We start from the raw sequence: 17,500 nt of genomic DNA on the forward strand, positions 1-17,500 counted from the left end.
GAGGGAGGGAGGGAGGGAGAGAGATAGGGAGGGAGACAGGGAGAGAGGGAGGGAGAGAGGGAGACAGGCAGGGAGGGAGAGAGGGAGGGAGGGAGACAGGGAGGGAGACAGAGAGGGAGACACACAGACACATAATACATTTTAAAAAAATAAAAAAATGTATTCCATCATGTGCTCACAGTTCTCCGTTATACAAAATGTTTGATTGAAAGTCGGACAAAAAGCTAAATTAAGATCTTTTAAATGTAACGTCTGTCCGTCTGTGTGTGTGCTCTCACCCTGACAGTAGCAGTGTATGTGTCTGTCTGTCTGTCTGTCTGTCTGTCTGTCTGCCTGTCTGCCTGTCTGTCTACTCACCCTGACAGTAGCAGTGTCTGTCTGTCTGTCTGTCTGTCTGTCTGTCTGTCTGTCTGTCTGTCTACTCACCCTGACAGTAGCAGTGTATGTGTCTGTCTCTCTGTCTGTCTGTCTGTCTGTCTGTCTGTCTGTCTGTCTACTCACCCTGACAGTAGCAGTGTATGTGCTCTTGACAGCGGGCGTGTCAAAGCAGGGGAACAGGGATCGGTTGCACACTGAGTGTCCCAGAGTGAAGAGGAGGGGACGAGACTGACCACAGGTAAGGGAGGGGTCCAGCCACCACACCTGGAGGGAGACAGACAGGTTAGAGAGAGAGAGACAGGTTAGAGAGGGAGACAGACAGGTTAGAGACAGACAGGTTAGAGACAGACAGGTTAGAGAGGGAGACAGACAGGTTAGAGACAGACAGGTAAGAGAGGGGTCCAGCCACCACACCTGGAGGGAGACAGACAGGTTAGAGACAGACAGGTTAGAGAGAGACAGGTTAGAGACAGACAGGTTAGAGAGACAGACAGGTTAGAGAGGGAGACAGGTTAGAGACAGACAGGTAAGGGAGGGGTCCAGCCACCACACCTGGAGGGAGACAGACAGGTTAGAGAGAGAGACAGACAGGTTAGAGACAGACAGACAGACAGGTTAGAGAGAGAGAGAGAGAGACACAGACACACACAGGTATATCAATCAAGGTGCACTATGTAACTTTGTGTGTGTCAGAGAAGTGAAACATTTTCTAAGGTTTATTCTCATAACTGAATAAACAAACTTTCCTCACAGGAAAATGTGATCCCTGGAACACTGTTTGAAGTTAGAAAGCTTCCTGAAAACTTACTGTTTCACTGTTGTTGGTGTTGTTTCTTTTACAGTGACTTTTTAGGGGGAAAAATAAATAAAAACACATAATGGTCCGGGATATATCAGTTATCAGATTCTTTCTCTCTGTCTGTCTCTAACCTGTCTGTCTGTCTCTCTAACCTGTCTGTCTCCCTCCAGGTCTGGTGGCTGGACCCCTCTCTTACCCGTCTGTCTCTAACCTGTCTGTCTGTCTGTCTGTCTGTCTCTCTCTCTCTAACCTGTCTGTCTCTCTTATTACAGGGGTTCATCAGAAACACAGCGAATCCCATCATTAGAGCTTCATTCTAGTCTAATTCACTGTCTTGATTCAAAGTGGCCATAATTCATCTTGGTATCGAAGGGATCAAAACATTTTTTTTTGGCAAATTAAATAATGTAGAAAAACATAATAGTCAACAACATGGTCCGGTATATCGTTATCATATTCTTATATCTCGTTTATATCGTTTATCAGCATAGATAGTACATACTCAGATTATTTCTCTTTCTTACCGCGGGTCAGACAGACAGACAGACAGACAGACAGACAGACAGACAGACAGACAGACAGACAGACAGACAGACAGGTATATCGATCATACTGTCTCTCTCTCTCTTACCGCGGGTCAGACAGACAGACAGACAGACAGACAGACAGACAGACAGACAGGTATATAAATCATATTGTCTCTCTCTCTCTTACCGCGGGTCCGTCCGTGGTGGTGTATCTCACAGTGACCTGCAGCCTGGTGCCCGGTCTGACAGGAGGCAGAGCGATGCACAGCGCCGCCCCATAGTCTGTGAATGGGTCCATGCGGTAGGTCAGCGACACAGCATGGCCCCCTCCCTCCCTCTCCCCCTCCCCTCCCTCTCCCTCTGGGGTCTTACAGTCGATAGCGTGGATCAGAACCGATGGGTGGGAGTCCAGGACGAGTGTCTGTGTGCCCGGCTGCAGGAGAACAATGTCCAGCACACACCAACCGCTCAACTCCTTCACCGCAAAGTTTATACGCAAGTCCAGGTGGAAATGTTTCAGGGCGAAGCAGTGGAAGTTAGAAGCCGAAGCAACGTCCACTATCGGAGCGTGTGAGTGTGTGGACACGAGGGGGCGCTGCTGTGGTGGGGAACCAGGGCTTTGGACCGGACCACCAGCTAGAGGCCGGCCAGAGCCTGCCGAACACCCAGGAACGGGCAGCGATTTACGGCAGCAACACAGTGAGGTGGGGGGTGGATGATGGAGGTCTGACATTATGAGATATATTATGAACGGACGAAAATCTGGTTTCTTATGGTCTAATCTTGATGTGTTTTATTTTGTTTTTATGACCTCTTCAATGCAATTTCTAATGTCTAATCTTGATGAATTTCACGCCCCTGTAAAGCACTTTGAATGGCCTTGTGTCTGAGTTGTGCTGTAGAGATAAACCAGCCTGGTCTCGGCTTAGATGAAGAGTTCCGATGCAATGAAGCAAAGGAATCACGCTTAAAGTTACAGGGGATTTAGCACCATGTTGACAACGTTCAAGTCTTGGTTTGTCTGTGTAGTTCTTGCTTGTAGGCTCGTCTCTGGGAAGTGTCTATGAAGCTATAATGCACTAGTCTGAATCCAACACTAATTCACCCACAACAAGCTTAACTTAACTTAACTTTACACACGTCAAAAAAACTCAAATTTCAAACTCTTTCCTAACACCATATAAACTTGTAAAAAGTGTCACAGACTCCTCCACAGTGCCATGAATCAGACATGTCTCAGCATGTACAAGTCACTGAGATATATTGCATGTTATTTATATGGTTCAAAACTGTGTCCACGCTCTGAAATATGGATTATAAAAGATTAACGGCTCAAGAAAGATGAGATTCTTATGCACCATGCAGTGTTAACACAAAGCATTAACATTAACAGACCTCTGAAGGCTTTAGCTCCTGTGATATTCCTCTGGCAGAAAAGACAAACAATAATCGGTGTGTGAATGTGTGTGTGAATGGTAACGTGGGAAAGGAAAACAGGTCTCCCTTGTAAAAGAGTCTCCGGTCTCAATGGGATTTACCTGAAGAAATAAAGGTTAAAAAAAATATATATATATCTCAAACTAAAGTATTTAAAAAAAATGAAAAGACTAAAAAAAAATTCAAAAGTTCACTGTCAATAAAGACCCAAAACTACATTCAATCCAAAATCTACCTAAACCTTACATACACAATCAAACCGGTAAGGCCCCACACACCAGACACTAAGGCCCCACACACCAGACACTAAGGCCCCACACACCAGACACTAATGGCTTGAACCTCTTCACAAGATATTTCTTCAGGTTTATTCACATATCAAAAAACCGACAACGTTTCAGTAACATGGCTTTAGGCAGTAACAACAAGGCTACTAAGGCGATCCCAATTCACCTGCTTTCCAACACACACACTAGTCTAATATCAGCCCTTTAAAGTGTCTGTATAGTCCACACAAACTATATTCAAAACCTGATTCAACTGAAACTCAACCGAGCATGTATCAACACAGGTAAGGACACTTAGATGACCCGCTTGGGACTCACTCTAAACTACATTTGAACACGTTTTCAAAGCAGTGAATCAGATTAACCAACAGTCACTGCATAAGGCCACATGGGAGTCTCTGTTCCTTACTTACAGTCTCATTTCAACCCAAATAAAAACCAGATTTTGACCATTTGAAAGAAATGTACTCCCAGAGTCAAAACACAGACGGCTCTATGTAAACCAGTGAATACTATAAAGGCCACTTGTGATATTCTAGCCCACTTTTACAGCCTGATTTCAGCCCAAATTAAACCATATTTGTACCATTTAAAAGACACATTTACAACATCTGTCCCTGGCATCAATATCACAAAGGACACCTGAGCCCAAACCTCTGAAAGTCAACCAAAACAAACCGAGACGAGGCTATTAGATCCGACCGAGGCTATCTATTTAACCTAGTAAACTATGTAACTAGCCTTGTTAGCTCAGCGGGCTAATTACCAATAGACACAGACAGTGGGGCTAGCTTAAGCAGCCAGCAGCAGCAGCAGTAGTGAGGGGTTCGGGTTTAAAGCCCCTGTTTTGACTATGTAAAATCCATCGGGATCCTTAGCAGAAGAACCGGGCAGACACCGGCTCCTCCGCGGAGCTCTGGCCGGCTCGCAGCGCTCGGTCTTCGGCCACAGAATCCAGAATGTCCCGCTGATGTTTGGCTCGTCTGGAGGTTGTTGAGATGGAAGGTACCGACACAGACAGACAGACACAAACACAGACAGACAGAAGCGCAGACAGACGGTCCACCGACTAAACAGGAAGTAACTGGCAGCAGAGGAAAGTTTGTTGTGTCCGCAGGGGGGCGCTAACGAGCCAATCAGCGCGAGGCAGCCAGGGGAAAGGTCACCGTGACGTCACAGCCTTTGTTTAGGTTTTTATTTGTCAAATCTTATTTTGAAAATATTCACACACACATGTTGAATAACACAATAACAACGCCATCGGAATAATTACTATTGATGAATACAATTGGAAAAGGGGTAGGATTAAATAAGTGTATACTTCTTCCTGCTAAGTGTATACTTCTTCCTGCTCCTTTTCAGGCATATCTCAGCAATACAGATAATTTGTTTTCTTTTATTTAATTTTATTTGTTGAAAACATAATTTTTGTTTATTGTATTTCCATGCTTTTCATTTTGTTTTGTCTGTTTGATATGTCTGAAATAAATTGAATCAAATCAAATATATCATTAACCAGATTAATATTTTATGTGTTAAGTCGAGACACTGCAGGAGAATGGGGTCAAATGTGACATAAATATCATGACATTTCACGTCGCTGAAGTTGGCAGCCGATTCGCAGCAGCCGACTCTCTCAGATAATATTCTAGACTAATTAATGTGGCTTTATTCATTCGCTTTTAAATGTTTTATTCATTCGTTTTTTCTGATGTGCGTTGTGTATTTTAATCTTGCCCCTGTAAAGCACTGAGTGGCCTTGTGTCTGAATTGTGCTATATAAATAAACTTGCCTTGCCTTTACCGCGGCGATTTAAACAACGGAGAATCGGTCGCTCCATGCCGCTCGTTAAAGGCCTACTTCACCGGTTTGAATATGAAGGTGTATTGAATTCTGAGATCCTATGTAGTATAAATGTGCGAAAAAAATTAAAATCGGTTCATCCTAGCCTGAGAAAAGGCAGAAAGAGTGTTTTTTTTAACCCTATATTTCTCTTTCTCGTGACATCACAGAAAGAGAAACATAGGGTTAAAAAAAAACTTACTTTGTAAATATTACTGTGATGTCTTTTACTGTGACATCACAGTAATATTTACAAAGTACGTTTTTTTAACCCTATATTTCTCTTTCTGTGATGTCACGAGAAAGAGAAATATAGGGTTAAAAAAAACACTCTTTCTGAAGTAGGCCTTTAAGAATCCCTTAACTTTTCCTTAAAACTGCCGAATCGGCTGCTGCGAATCGGCTGCCAACTTCAGCGTCGTTGACATTTCGCCAGTTGATTACTGACATTTTTTGTATTAATATTTTTCCCCAAAAAATTGAATATATAAGTGAATGTGTCGATATCTCTATCTTACTATGTGTACATGTGTATCTCCTTAAAACAAAAATATAGATGTTTGATAGTTAGTTTTCAAATCTCAATTTCACAACATATCAGTGTCCACAGTCTTTACAGAGCAGATTTAGGATACAGACTAATATGCAGGTTTTTATATTTTCCTGGTAGGAGGTCAGACACATACCACTCCCAACTTGTTTGGAAAGCCCCATTAAAATGTGTTTTCAGAATGTTTTGAAGGTTTTTAAGAAGAAAATGTCTTATTAAATCAAAGGTCCAACATGTACATTCAGGTGTTTATTTGACTAAACCTTGTCTGGTTGCGTCTGTATATTTCTCCTATACAACCATCTTTAACGGACATTATCTCAACATTAATTAGTTTTTTTTGTAATACTCTGAACCAAAAATCTCAACTTCTAAAGCACTTACATCAACTAAACTTTCCATAATCAATCTCAGCACTATTCTGAAGGTTATTACAGAAGGATTTGTTCATATGTTGTTCACTGTCTGATTTATGAGACATTTTACTTCTTAAAAACATGAAAATGCAGCCCGGTCGATAGTATTTTTTTTTAAACTTTCTTTTGTACATAGAATTCAGATTAATAAAATGAACAAACAAGGCTGTGTCCCAAATCTGTTATGTCATTGTTAAACTGATTCATCTGCAGTTTCTCAACTTGGTAATAATTTATCTGTTAAATCTTATTTTTTGCTCCAATTTTTTCGGAAACGAAAATTAAATATTTGTATTACGAACAAATCTTCCATGACGTGGTGCATGCCCTGTGTTCCAGTCCCCATCCTTCTCTGCTATTTAGTTCGTCCCAATACATGTCAGCTGCAGCATGCTGAAAAATACCAAATACCCAGTGATATTATAATCATATAGTCTGATCTTTTTAATCTTTATTTCTACAGGTAAATCCCATTGAGACCGGAGACTCTTTTTTAAGGGAGACCTGTTCCCTTTCCCACATTCCCATTCACACACACACCGATAGCAGCAGCAGCAGCAGCTACCACGCAGGGTGCAAGCTAACTATCAGGAGACATTTAGGGTTCAGTGTCTCTTTGCCCAGGGACACTTGGACATGTGGCGGGGAGACGGGGGATCCAACCACCGACCCTGTAACCCAGTGGACGACTGCCCTACACACTTCTTTGTACTTTCAGATTAAAACCGGAAAAGGAAACACACTGAGACGTCGTTTGGAGCTGAAAACTTTATTGTTTCTGTACAAACATCAGACGACTCTTCAGACTCGAGACGGATACAGCATCTGGAAGACAGGAGGCACACCGTCAGAATAACATACACACTTTAATTCAATGACTGGGTATCAGATAATGGTCCCTGAAAGTCCGACAATTTTATGAATTCCGTTTTTTTCCGTTTTGTGTCTGTATTGCGTGTGTGTTAGAGTATATATATTATATCCTCACCACTCTGACTCTGTGTCCCATGGCCTTGGCCGGCAGGTTGCTGTGTGTGTGTGTCTGTCTCAGTGTGTGTGTGTGTCTGTCTGTCTCAGTGTGTGTGTGTGTCTCAGTAGTGTGTGTGTGTGTGTCTGTCTCAGTGTGTGTGTGTGTCTGTCTGTCTCAGTGTGTGTGTGTCTCAGTAGTGTGTGTGTGTGTGTCTGTCTCAGTGTGTGTGTGTCTGTATTGCGTGTGTGTTAAGAGTATATATATATTATATTCTCACCACTCTGACTCTGTGTCCCATGGCCTTGGCCGGCAGGTTGCTGTGTGTGTGTCTGTCTCAGTAGTGTGTGTCTGTCTCAGTGTGTGTGTGTGTCTGTCTCAGTGTGTGTGTGTCTCTGTATTGTGCGTTAGTGTATATTCTTACCACTCTGACTCTGTGTCCCATGGCCTTGGCCGGCAGGTTGGAGCTGAACTTGGCGCGGACCATCCCGCTGCTGCCGTGAGCGCGGGTCACTTTCCCCCAGATCACGCGCGTCTTGTTGGGCTTTCCGCCAGGAGTCACTGTGCTCCTGGGGAGGAAAAGACAAGACATCAGGTTAATATTAACACATGAATAAAACCATCGACAACATACAACTACAGGTATTTTTACTATGGAGGGACAACACACAATGTTAAAGGAATACTTCACCTATACGGAATTTTAAAATCACTATTATAATATAATGAATGAGGTTTTTCTTCCCTTGGCCCAGCTGTCCTGTTATTATAACCTTTATTTAACCAGGAAAGTCTTATTGAGATTAAAAATCTCTTTTACAAAAGAGTCCTGGCCAAGACAGGCAGCAGCACAGTTAGTTACAGACAATCATTTAAAAACAACAGAGAACATATAGAGTCACAGTCAGAACATCATCAAACAAAGCATGTACAGACAGAAGAGCTTCAACATCATTCAGTAAGGACTTGAACATGTTTAGAGAAACCAGCTCCTTAAGTTTTAGTGCATTTTGTAGCTGGTTCCATGAAAAAGGAGCAGCATAGGGAGCTGTTAATCCTAACCCTACATTTTTACTGAAGTGAGACCATAAAACACTCTCTTTCTGCCTTTTCTCAGGCTAGGATGAACCGATATCTGAAATGTTTGTTATACTACATGAGATCTCAGAGTTCAATACACCTTCATAGTTCCACCGGTGAAGTAGGTCTTAAAGTTACATATTTAAAAAACAAATGTGCCAATTAGTATCAAATCGAATGCTTTTATAAAGACATACAAAACATGACATTGCACATGTAATGACTAGGCATGTATGTCAACTTTAGCAAAGATACCACTGGTTTGACTGTATTGTGATTGAAGCTCTCAACACGAGTTATTTTGAAATGTCTGGGTAAAAGTTTGTCATCAATAACCTTCAATACAAGTCTACGAAGACGCTCTCATGTCACACACAGACACAGGCAGGCGCACACATACACACACAGGCAGGCGCACACACACACTGAGAGAGACAGACACACACACACACAGAGAGAGACAGACAGACAGACACACACACACACACAGAATTCCACAAGATGTTTCCAGAAGAATAAAGGCCAGGACACACCAGTCCGACATGTTCCGAAAAATGGAGTCGGCCGTTTCAGGAAGCTCCAGTCTTCCCGTCGGGGCCAAAGAACACACCGAGACGACTGTTTATTTTCCGTACGCTCGCGGGACGTAATGTCTCCACAACAGCAGGCGGCGCTAATCTGTATTGTGGCCCGAAAAAATACGAAAGCCGGAAATGATTGGACATCTCTCTAGAGCAGTGGTTCTCAACCGGTGGGGCGCGCCCCCCCGGGGGGGCGCGGACCCTCTACCGGGGGGGCGCGAGGGGGATGAAAAAAAAATAAAAATAAAAAAATCTTAATTTTTTTTTTTTTTTTTGTAATTTAAATTTTTTTCCTGATATGTATCCTAGTTCAGAGATGATATGTATTTTTTTTCTTTCTTAACTTTTTTTGATAGGTAGTTGCCAAGTTCATCACACAAACACTCCAATCCACTGATATGAGATCAGTTTGCAATTTTCAAGTACTGAATTAATGGTAGGACTGTGGCCACTAGAACTGGTCTCTGGTCAGCAAAGGTCTTGAAAACAGCATAAGTGTGCTTGTGACATGCGTGCCACCCATGCATGTGTATGGGCACGTGTCCCAGCAGATTTTTTAAATCTGAACAAAAAAATTTAAGTTTGTAGTTAGCAAGTGTAACATAAATAAAGGTTTATTTTTTTAGCAAGATATTTGGTCAAAAGCTAGTTGTCATCCGTCCCTCTGTCCAGTTGTTAGGCATCTGGCTGCTAGCAAGTTATGTTGTCTTGCTAATTTTACTATTCATCTGAACTGAAATAAATATTGACTTTTTCCTTTATTATCTTTACCAGAATGCACCAGAATGCACCAGAATGCTTAGATTACATGTTAAAAACACAAAAAAATCTTCCGGGGGGTATGCCCCCAGACCCCCCTTCAGGGGTTTAATTTTCTGACAAACATTACAATGGATACTAACATGATTTGGGCATCTGGGATTATAAATCATCTTTGAATTGGTTGTACAGCATATCACATGCTATTCATTCAGGGGTGCGATGGCCACCCCACTCTAGCTCTGTGGCCCACCTTGGCCACCCCCAGTCAAAATTTCCTGGAATCGCCACTGAGACACACACAACTCCGCGTTCAGGCTGCACAGCACATTAATCGCAGGTAGCATTTTGAGCTAAATCTGGCCACTTTCCAAATCCAAGACTCAATAGTTGAAACATTCTCTGAACTGGATTGTCAGACAGCAGTGTTTCCCATTGATCATAGACTTTGTTTTGTGAAGCTTTTTCATAACAGGTATACCTATTGTAGAATTTATTCTGTGTATGTTCTATTTAGGCTACTATTTTCTTCTCTTCTAAGGAGATTTAAAAAAAAAAGCATTGATACAATCTCATAATTAGCTTTTAAAGTGCACCAGAATTTAACGTTAAAATATAAGAAATTTCCGGACCCCAACCCTAAACCCAATGTTCAACTCAAAGGTGCTATCTATCTATCTATCTATCTATCTATCTATCTATCTATCTATCTATCTATCTATCTATCTATCTATGTAGGGTGGTGTGTGTGTGTGTGTGTGTGTGTGGGGGGGGGGGGGGGGGGGGGTTGTCAGGGTCGGTGGGGGGGCCCAACTGCAATGACCCAGCTTTGGGGGGGCCCAGCTTGCAGAAGGTTGAGAACCCCTGCTCTAGAGCATAAACATAGATAGAAATACTTATTTATATTTATGGACCATAAAGAGCACAATTTTTAGCAGAGTGTCGAGCATGGTGTCGAGCAGTCAACAAGGGTTGATGCATGTGAGTACTCGCTGAACGAAACAAACAAACACATTAAAACGATGGCTAGCTGTTGTTAGCTGTTTGTGCTACCCGCCTCACTTCCGGGCTTCACTGATTCGCTAGCCCTCCACCAATCAGATTGCTCCAACTGAAAGACGGTCGGCAGGCTCAAAACAAGCCCGACGACCTCTACGTCGGCCGACGTCACGGCACACACCAAACAGATTCGTCTTTTTTTTTGACGACGGCGATTATTGGGTTGGTGTGTCCTGGCCTTAACAACTCGGTATTGATGCCAGACGTTCAAAAATAAATTTAAAAAATCTAAGCCAGTTCCCCGTCCTACCGCCTCAGATGAGACATTCTGTGTGCTGGTTGTGTTGTTAACATAGTTTCATATTATCCAGACATATCAAGCTTCACATAACTTTCAATCATCAACAGTGACTTCAACTGGCTGTGCTCTGCTAGAACTTAGAACTACAGCTGCTGAGTGTTGACAAATACACTGCAGAGCCGCCACACACACACACACACACACACACACACACACACTTTGTCAGTTTGAGTTTAAAAAGGTGTAGTCAGTGATTCTGGAGAACGCTTGTAGTCAAAGTCATGTGTATGGGGTGTATATAGACAGCCTAGGCTCTGTAAACAGCATGTAAAGAGTGTTTATACTCAACCTAGGCTCTGTAAACAGCATGTAAAGAGTGTTAATACTCAGCCTAGGCTCTGTAAACAGTGTGTAAACAGGTGTAAACTCACTTCTTGGCCTTGTAGACGTAGGCGCAGCGTTTGCCCAGGTAGAAGTCGACCTCGCCGCGGGTGTAGCAGCCCTCCACCTTCAGCAGGGCGGTGTGTTCACGCTGGTTCCTCAGACCGCGCTTATAGCCGGTGAAGATAGCCTTACTCCATAGTCTGAAATACACATTAAAATAACCATTATAATACATTATATACTGGTGAAGATAGCCTTACTCCATAGTCTGAAATACACATTAAAATAACCATTATAATACATTATATACTGGTGAAGATAGCCTTACTCCATAGTCTGAAATACACATTAAAATAACCATTATAGCCTTACTCCAGAGTCTGAAATACACATTAATACACCCATTAATATACCCGTTATATACCAGTGAAGATAGCCTTACTCGGTACCATCGGTGTATGAGTGTGTGTGTGAATGGGTGAATGTGGTAAGAAATGTAAAGCGCTTTGGGGCTGAGAAAATCGGCTAGAAGGCGCTATATAAGTCAAGTCCATTTACCATTTACTCCATAGTATGTTAAACACATTAAAATACCCATTATAAACTGGTTCAGATGGCCTTAATTAAGTCCATTAACACCAGTCAATAACCCTTTCTAGCCAGTGAAGACGGCCTCACTCCAAAGTTAAAACACATTATGGCCTCAGGCTGCAGTCTATAAAACAATAACACTATGGCCTGACTCCTGTCAGTAAGAGAGACAGAATAAACTGCTTTCACTATCTGTGTTATGATGCCGTTTATAAACCTTGATGTCAATAAAGCCAGTGGAGGATAAAACACACAAACAGACAAGAGACACAGACAGACACCCGACACACAGACAGAGACACACACGCAGACAGACGGACGGAGACACAGACGGAGACACGCACAGACACATTCAGACACACACACGCACAGACAGACAGAGACAGACACACACGCAGACAGACAGAGACAGACACACACGCAGACAGACGGACGGAGACACAGACGGAGACACGCACAGACACATTCAGACACACACACACGCGCAGACAGACAGAGACAGACACACACGCAGACAGACGGACGGAGACAGACAGACGGAGACACGCACACACATTCAGACAGACAGACACACACACGCACAGAGACAGACAGACAGACAGACACACACACACAGAGACAGAAAATGTTCTTACCTTCCAGGCATGTTCAGTCTTCTCCAGGTGATTCCACCTGTAAACAAACACCTGGTCAACACAAACATTCACTGAACATCACGACACAAGTTACACACTATTAATCACACTATTGACCACACATCTCCTTCAAAGCATTCACTGTGCATCTGCGTGACAAGTTATCTTCAAAATAGATAACAAATTCAAAATAAACTTTAAAAACCAGCAGCGCACACTACACTCACCGGTGTGTCTAGCACTATACACAGGCTTAAGTTTGGGACATTATGATGCGCTTTAATTTCTTTATTTAATGACAAAGTAACTGACTCGTTTTATCCAGCGCATTACATAAATAGCAGTTAGCCTACAGTTAGCTTGTGTGACAGGCTGCTTAGTTCTCTACATGGTATCGCATTATTGTAACCTTCCCTGCAGCTACAGGGGCTTTAATTAGACCATAAACAGTTTGTTTATTTTAAATAAATAAGTGACTTTCAGACACATTGCAAGCAGTAGGGGCGGGTTTATATTATGGGAAACACTCTGTAGCTTTCATTCAGGAGCTAGCATGCTAACACTACAGCGCTACTGCCAGTTAAACGGGGAATTATCTCATTTTAATCAGCATTGAGAGACGCAGCTTTTACGCAGCCATGATGTCGGAGTTCCAGGGAGGCACCGGCACTTCACTGTGACTGTATCCGAGCATCAAGCGCCTTAGCACGGACTCAACCCCGGCAAATCCCCGCTGTTAGCCACCGGTTGTTTACAATCCAACTTGAATCTTCGCCATCACTACCGCCACACCGCCATAAACACACCGGTAGACGCAGAGTAAAGTGTCCGACCAGAGAGGCCTATTATCGGGCAGAGATGAGGCGCAGAACCGCTGATTTATAAAGTTTAATTCGGACATGTTGCGGTTCTTACCTTCACTATACGGAGCAAGATGGAGGAAAAGGAAGTGAGCGGGGCATGACGGGAAAATATGGTAAACAGAGGCGGCGCGCGAGATGCCTGATCAGAAAGATTTTAAAACATTTAATTAATATTTTGTCTTTTTGTGAAACATTTTAATGAGTCTAGACACTGCGGGTGGAAAGAGTAAAATGTTCAACGTGTACATATCATCATGAAACCTGTGAGAATTGGTTAATTTTAGAGATGTTATGATATTGGAGGTATTCATTTAAAATTTGATCTGAACCTGAACATTAAAAAAATAATAATAATTGTGAAAACATTAAATCTGTCCTCAAATGAATAAAAATTTAAATTAAAGGGGCACTGTGAAACATTTTAATGAGTCTAGACACTGCGGGTGAACAGTGTAACATGTTTAACGTGTGCATATCATCACGAAACGTGTGACAGTGGATTACTTTGAGATATATTATGATATTCGAGGTCTTCATTTTGAAAAAAACTTGATTTGAACCTGAAAAAATAAAAATCTAATTGTGAAAACATTAAATCTGTCCTCAAATATATACAATTTTAAATCAAAGGGAATAATGTACATTAAAGGGACACTGTGTAACATTTAAAGTAATTTATTAGCTAGAATCAATATCCTCATTCATAAATATGTCCTCATTGGTGTAAAATCACCTCCGCCAATAATCTGAATTATCGGAGAATTACAAATATTGATATTACATTTTGTACATTGAGCAGGCAAGTCTTATGGAGGCATCCATGTTTTTGGAATGTCATCAGGTGCAATTTTTTAGAATTTAGAATTGTTCTTGTCCTTGAAGGCCACTGTAGCTTCTGTTATTATTCAAAAGGGGTGGGGTTACCCAGGGAGCGTTGCATTCTAGAACTTTCTTGATGATGTCATATTACACACTGCACCTTTAAAGTGAAAAAAGTAAATAAATAATTTATTCAAAAGAATTCTAGGGTAGAATATAAATTGTATTTAGACAGACAGACAGGCACCAGTACTTGTACTGCTGTCACTGTTAAAATAAGGGCTTCTTTTATTTTATTTTTGACCCTAATTTTTTACGTACTGAATGCACTATGTACAGGCAGCACTTTGGTCAGTGCGGACTGTTATAAATGTGCTTTTATAAATACATTTTACTTACAACTCGCCCCAGGCCTTTTGGCACAACTCACCCCGCTGGCACAACTCACCACATTTTCCCCTATTTATCAACTTATCTTTCATGATGTAAAAATATAAATTATATTCATTCAGATATTGACTATAAAACACACACACACGCACACACGCACACACACACACACACACACACACACACACACACACACACACACACACACACACACACACACACACACACACACACACACACACACACACACACACACACAGAGACTATAAAACAAGAGAAAAGAGTCAATTTAAAATATTTATTTAATGCATTTTTAAACTCTTCTTACAGCCGCTTGTTCAAATCTTTTTTACAGTTTCAAAACAAAATAAACAAAGTGAAAAAATGTAAAACTTAAAAACTGTGAGAGTGTTTCTCCTCCGGGCGGAATGTCCTTTAAAGGTGCAGTCAGTGATTCTGGAGAACGCTGGTTAATCAAAACCACTTTTTTAATCAAAATCAGTGAATATCTCCTCATGATCCACTACCTGTCTGTACTGTGTGAATATCTCCTCATGATCCGCTACCTGTCTGTACTGTGTGAATATCTCCTCATGATCCACTACCTGTCTGTACTGTGTGAATATCTCCTCATGATCCACTACCTGTCTGTACTGAGTGAATATCTCCTCATGATCCACTACCTGTCTGTACTGTGTGAATATCTCCTCATGATCCACTACCTGTCTGTACTGAGTGAATATCTCCTCATGATCCACTACCTGTCTGTACTGAGTGAATATCTCCTCATGATCCACTACCTGTCTGTACTGTGTGAATATCTCCTCATGATCCACTACCTGTCTGTACTGTGAGTGAGCTGCAAACATAATCCAGTGGTAATACACAGCCTAGGCTCTGTAAACTGGCATGTGAACAAAGGGCCCACTGTAGAAAGCAACATGCCAGTTTACAGAGCCTAGGCCTGTAAATTAACACCAGTTTTTTTTCCCCCAGCACACACACAGTACAGACAGGTAGTGGATCATGAGGAGATATTCACTGATTTTGACTAAAAAGTGATTTTGTCAACAAGCGTTCTCCAGAATCACTGACTGCCCCTTTAATGACCGTCACGCCGCAGGAGAAAAAACACAAAGAAGAAAAAGAAAAAAAAAAAAATACTAAACATCTGTACAAAACCACGTGTTCCAAACCGCCAGACTTACTTTATACTTTATATACAGTCTATGGTGCGTTCAGGTGCAGCGGGAACGAACACGCGGCACCCGAAGGCAGCACGAGCCTCGTTAACACATGGAACACAATAAAAAACATTATTTAAACTTAAGAGTCGCGTACAGGAGAGTGTCAGGGCAAAGGGAGAGGATATAGAAATGAGAGGGCTTTTATTTTTTTTATTAAATTTTTTTTTAAAACCTAATTTTTACCCAAATAAGACGTATTTTGTCTTAATTCTCAAAGTGCATAATGAACAAACAACTTCCCCCTCTCATTCCTGTCTCCCTCCCGTGGCCATAATGCACTCCTTAATCGTCCCATTTCAAAATAAAAGCTCGGGCGTAGAAAATGACATTTTAGTGTTGTCGCTGTAACAGAAGGATGAATAGGAGTTTAGAGTCACATGATGCGTGTGTACTGCGCCTTTAAGAAATGATGTCATGATGATGTCACAGGTCCAGCTCCATATATATAATATATATATGTAAATATTTACAGGGTATATTTGTACACGTTAACGTTTTTTTAATAAAAAAGCTGAAAAAGTTTAAAAGTTGAGAGTGAGTCCGCAGCGTTTTGGTTAGTGAGACGTCCCATAATGCAACAGAAACATGATGATGTCATAGTCAGACTGTCGCTATGACTACAGGGGTCAGGGGTCGATCTGGGTCTGATGGAGATTTTGGAAATGTCCGCTAACGTTAGCAACGAGCTAATAGCCTCGTCACCGAAACATTATTATTATTATTATTAGCTCGTCAGTCGCATTGACAAGACATGATGTGAGAAAGGTCGGCAGCCTTTGCTAGCTAGCTACGGACATACCACGAGCTAGCTAGCTACGGACATACCACGAAGTCATATGGAGTATAAATGTGCAACATTTTTAGAAATCGGTTCATCCTAGCCTGCAGAAAGAGTGTTTTATGGTCTCACCGTCTAACCCTACATTTTACCATGTTTGATGTCACACATGGTACAATGTAGGGTTAGGATTAACAGGACATCTGGGCCAAGGGAAGACTGAGGGAAGAAAAACCTCATTCATTATATTATAATAGTGATTTTATAATGATAGAACGCTGGTTCCTTATGAATGAAGTATTCCTTTAACTTCCAACCACACAAACACAGTGGTTCAACATTGGATAAAGTTTGTAGCTAGTTTTGTTATTATTTATCATATTAAGCTAGCTAGCAGTGAGCTACGGGATAGCATTGTAGCAGCGAGCTACATTAGTGTCATAAAGGAACCGGCAGTGCATTTATAAACGCTCGTGTTCGCAAGAGTCTTAAACTAAGAGAAAATGTTTCAGGTTTAATAATAAAATATATATTTACGGTCTAATTTATTTTCTGCACATTTTCAATTTCCCGCCTTTTTTCTTTGTGGTTTAACTTTTGTTTTATTACCAGGTGACGACTTTAAAGCTTAACATGCAGCTGTTTAATTGTTTTGTTAAATTAAGAGTGTAGGCATTACTTGTAAACTCTGGTTTGGTAGAAAGAAGATTTAGGATGTCCTGATTCTTGTGGCCAGATTTAGGATGGTTAGAAGTACCCGGATGTCCTACTTCATCCGGCCAAGATTGTTAGTGTTGAAAAGTGCATCCTATTTGGGCGATTCTGACCCACAATCCAGTGCGCACGTGAAGTGACGTAACATCGACGAA

General features: G+C 41.6%; 3 protein-coding genes across 3 annotated transcripts in view; all 3 read right to left on the reverse strand.

Annotated features, from left to right (window-relative positions):
* rnpepl1 (arginyl aminopeptidase like 1) overlaps positions 1 to 4,482 on the reverse strand; it is a gene marked incomplete at its 3' end in the record, with an annotated part of 11,729 nt that extends 7,247 nt beyond the window's left edge. The window contains exons 1-2 of the mRNA XM_080054759.1: positions 1,892 to 4,482; positions 502 to 642 (exon numbers count right to left, since the gene is read on the reverse strand). Of these exons, the coding sequence (XP_079910885.1) occupies positions 502 to 642; positions 1,892 to 2,437 (687 nt within the window). The remainder of the gene's footprint in view (positions 1 to 501; positions 643 to 1,891) is intronic.
* Positions 4,483 to 6,990: 2,508 nt separating this feature from the next.
* On the reverse strand, positions 6,991 to 13,474 carry rpl35a (ribosomal protein L35a). The gene is made up of 5 exons (XM_080054757.1): positions 13,450 to 13,474; positions 12,535 to 12,571; positions 11,356 to 11,508; positions 7,629 to 7,773; positions 6,991 to 7,062 (listed from the first exon to the last, which is right to left on the reverse strand). The coding sequence occupies exons 2-5, from the start codon at positions 12,543 to 12,545 to the stop codon at positions 7,039 to 7,041; spliced, it is 333 nt and encodes a 110-aa protein (XP_079910883.1). The 5' UTR covers positions 12,546 to 12,571; positions 13,450 to 13,474; the 3' UTR covers positions 6,991 to 7,038.
* Positions 13,475 to 15,291: 1,817 nt separating this feature from the next.
* Positions 15,292 to 17,500, reverse strand: part of LOC307270870 (DISP complex protein LRCH3-like) — a gene marked incomplete at its 5' end in the record, with an annotated part of 25,831 nt that continues 23,622 nt past the window's right edge. Inside the window, one exon of the mRNA XM_080054758.1 lies at positions 15,292 to 17,500. This exon is cut by the window's right edge and continues 1,188 nt beyond it.

This window comes from Ammodytes marinus, assembly GCF_949987685.1.
Source record: "Ammodytes marinus genome assembly, contig: scaffold_272, whole genome shotgun sequence".
Taxonomy (NCBI): Eukaryota; Metazoa; Chordata; class Actinopteri; order Uranoscopiformes; family Ammodytidae; genus Ammodytes; species Ammodytes marinus.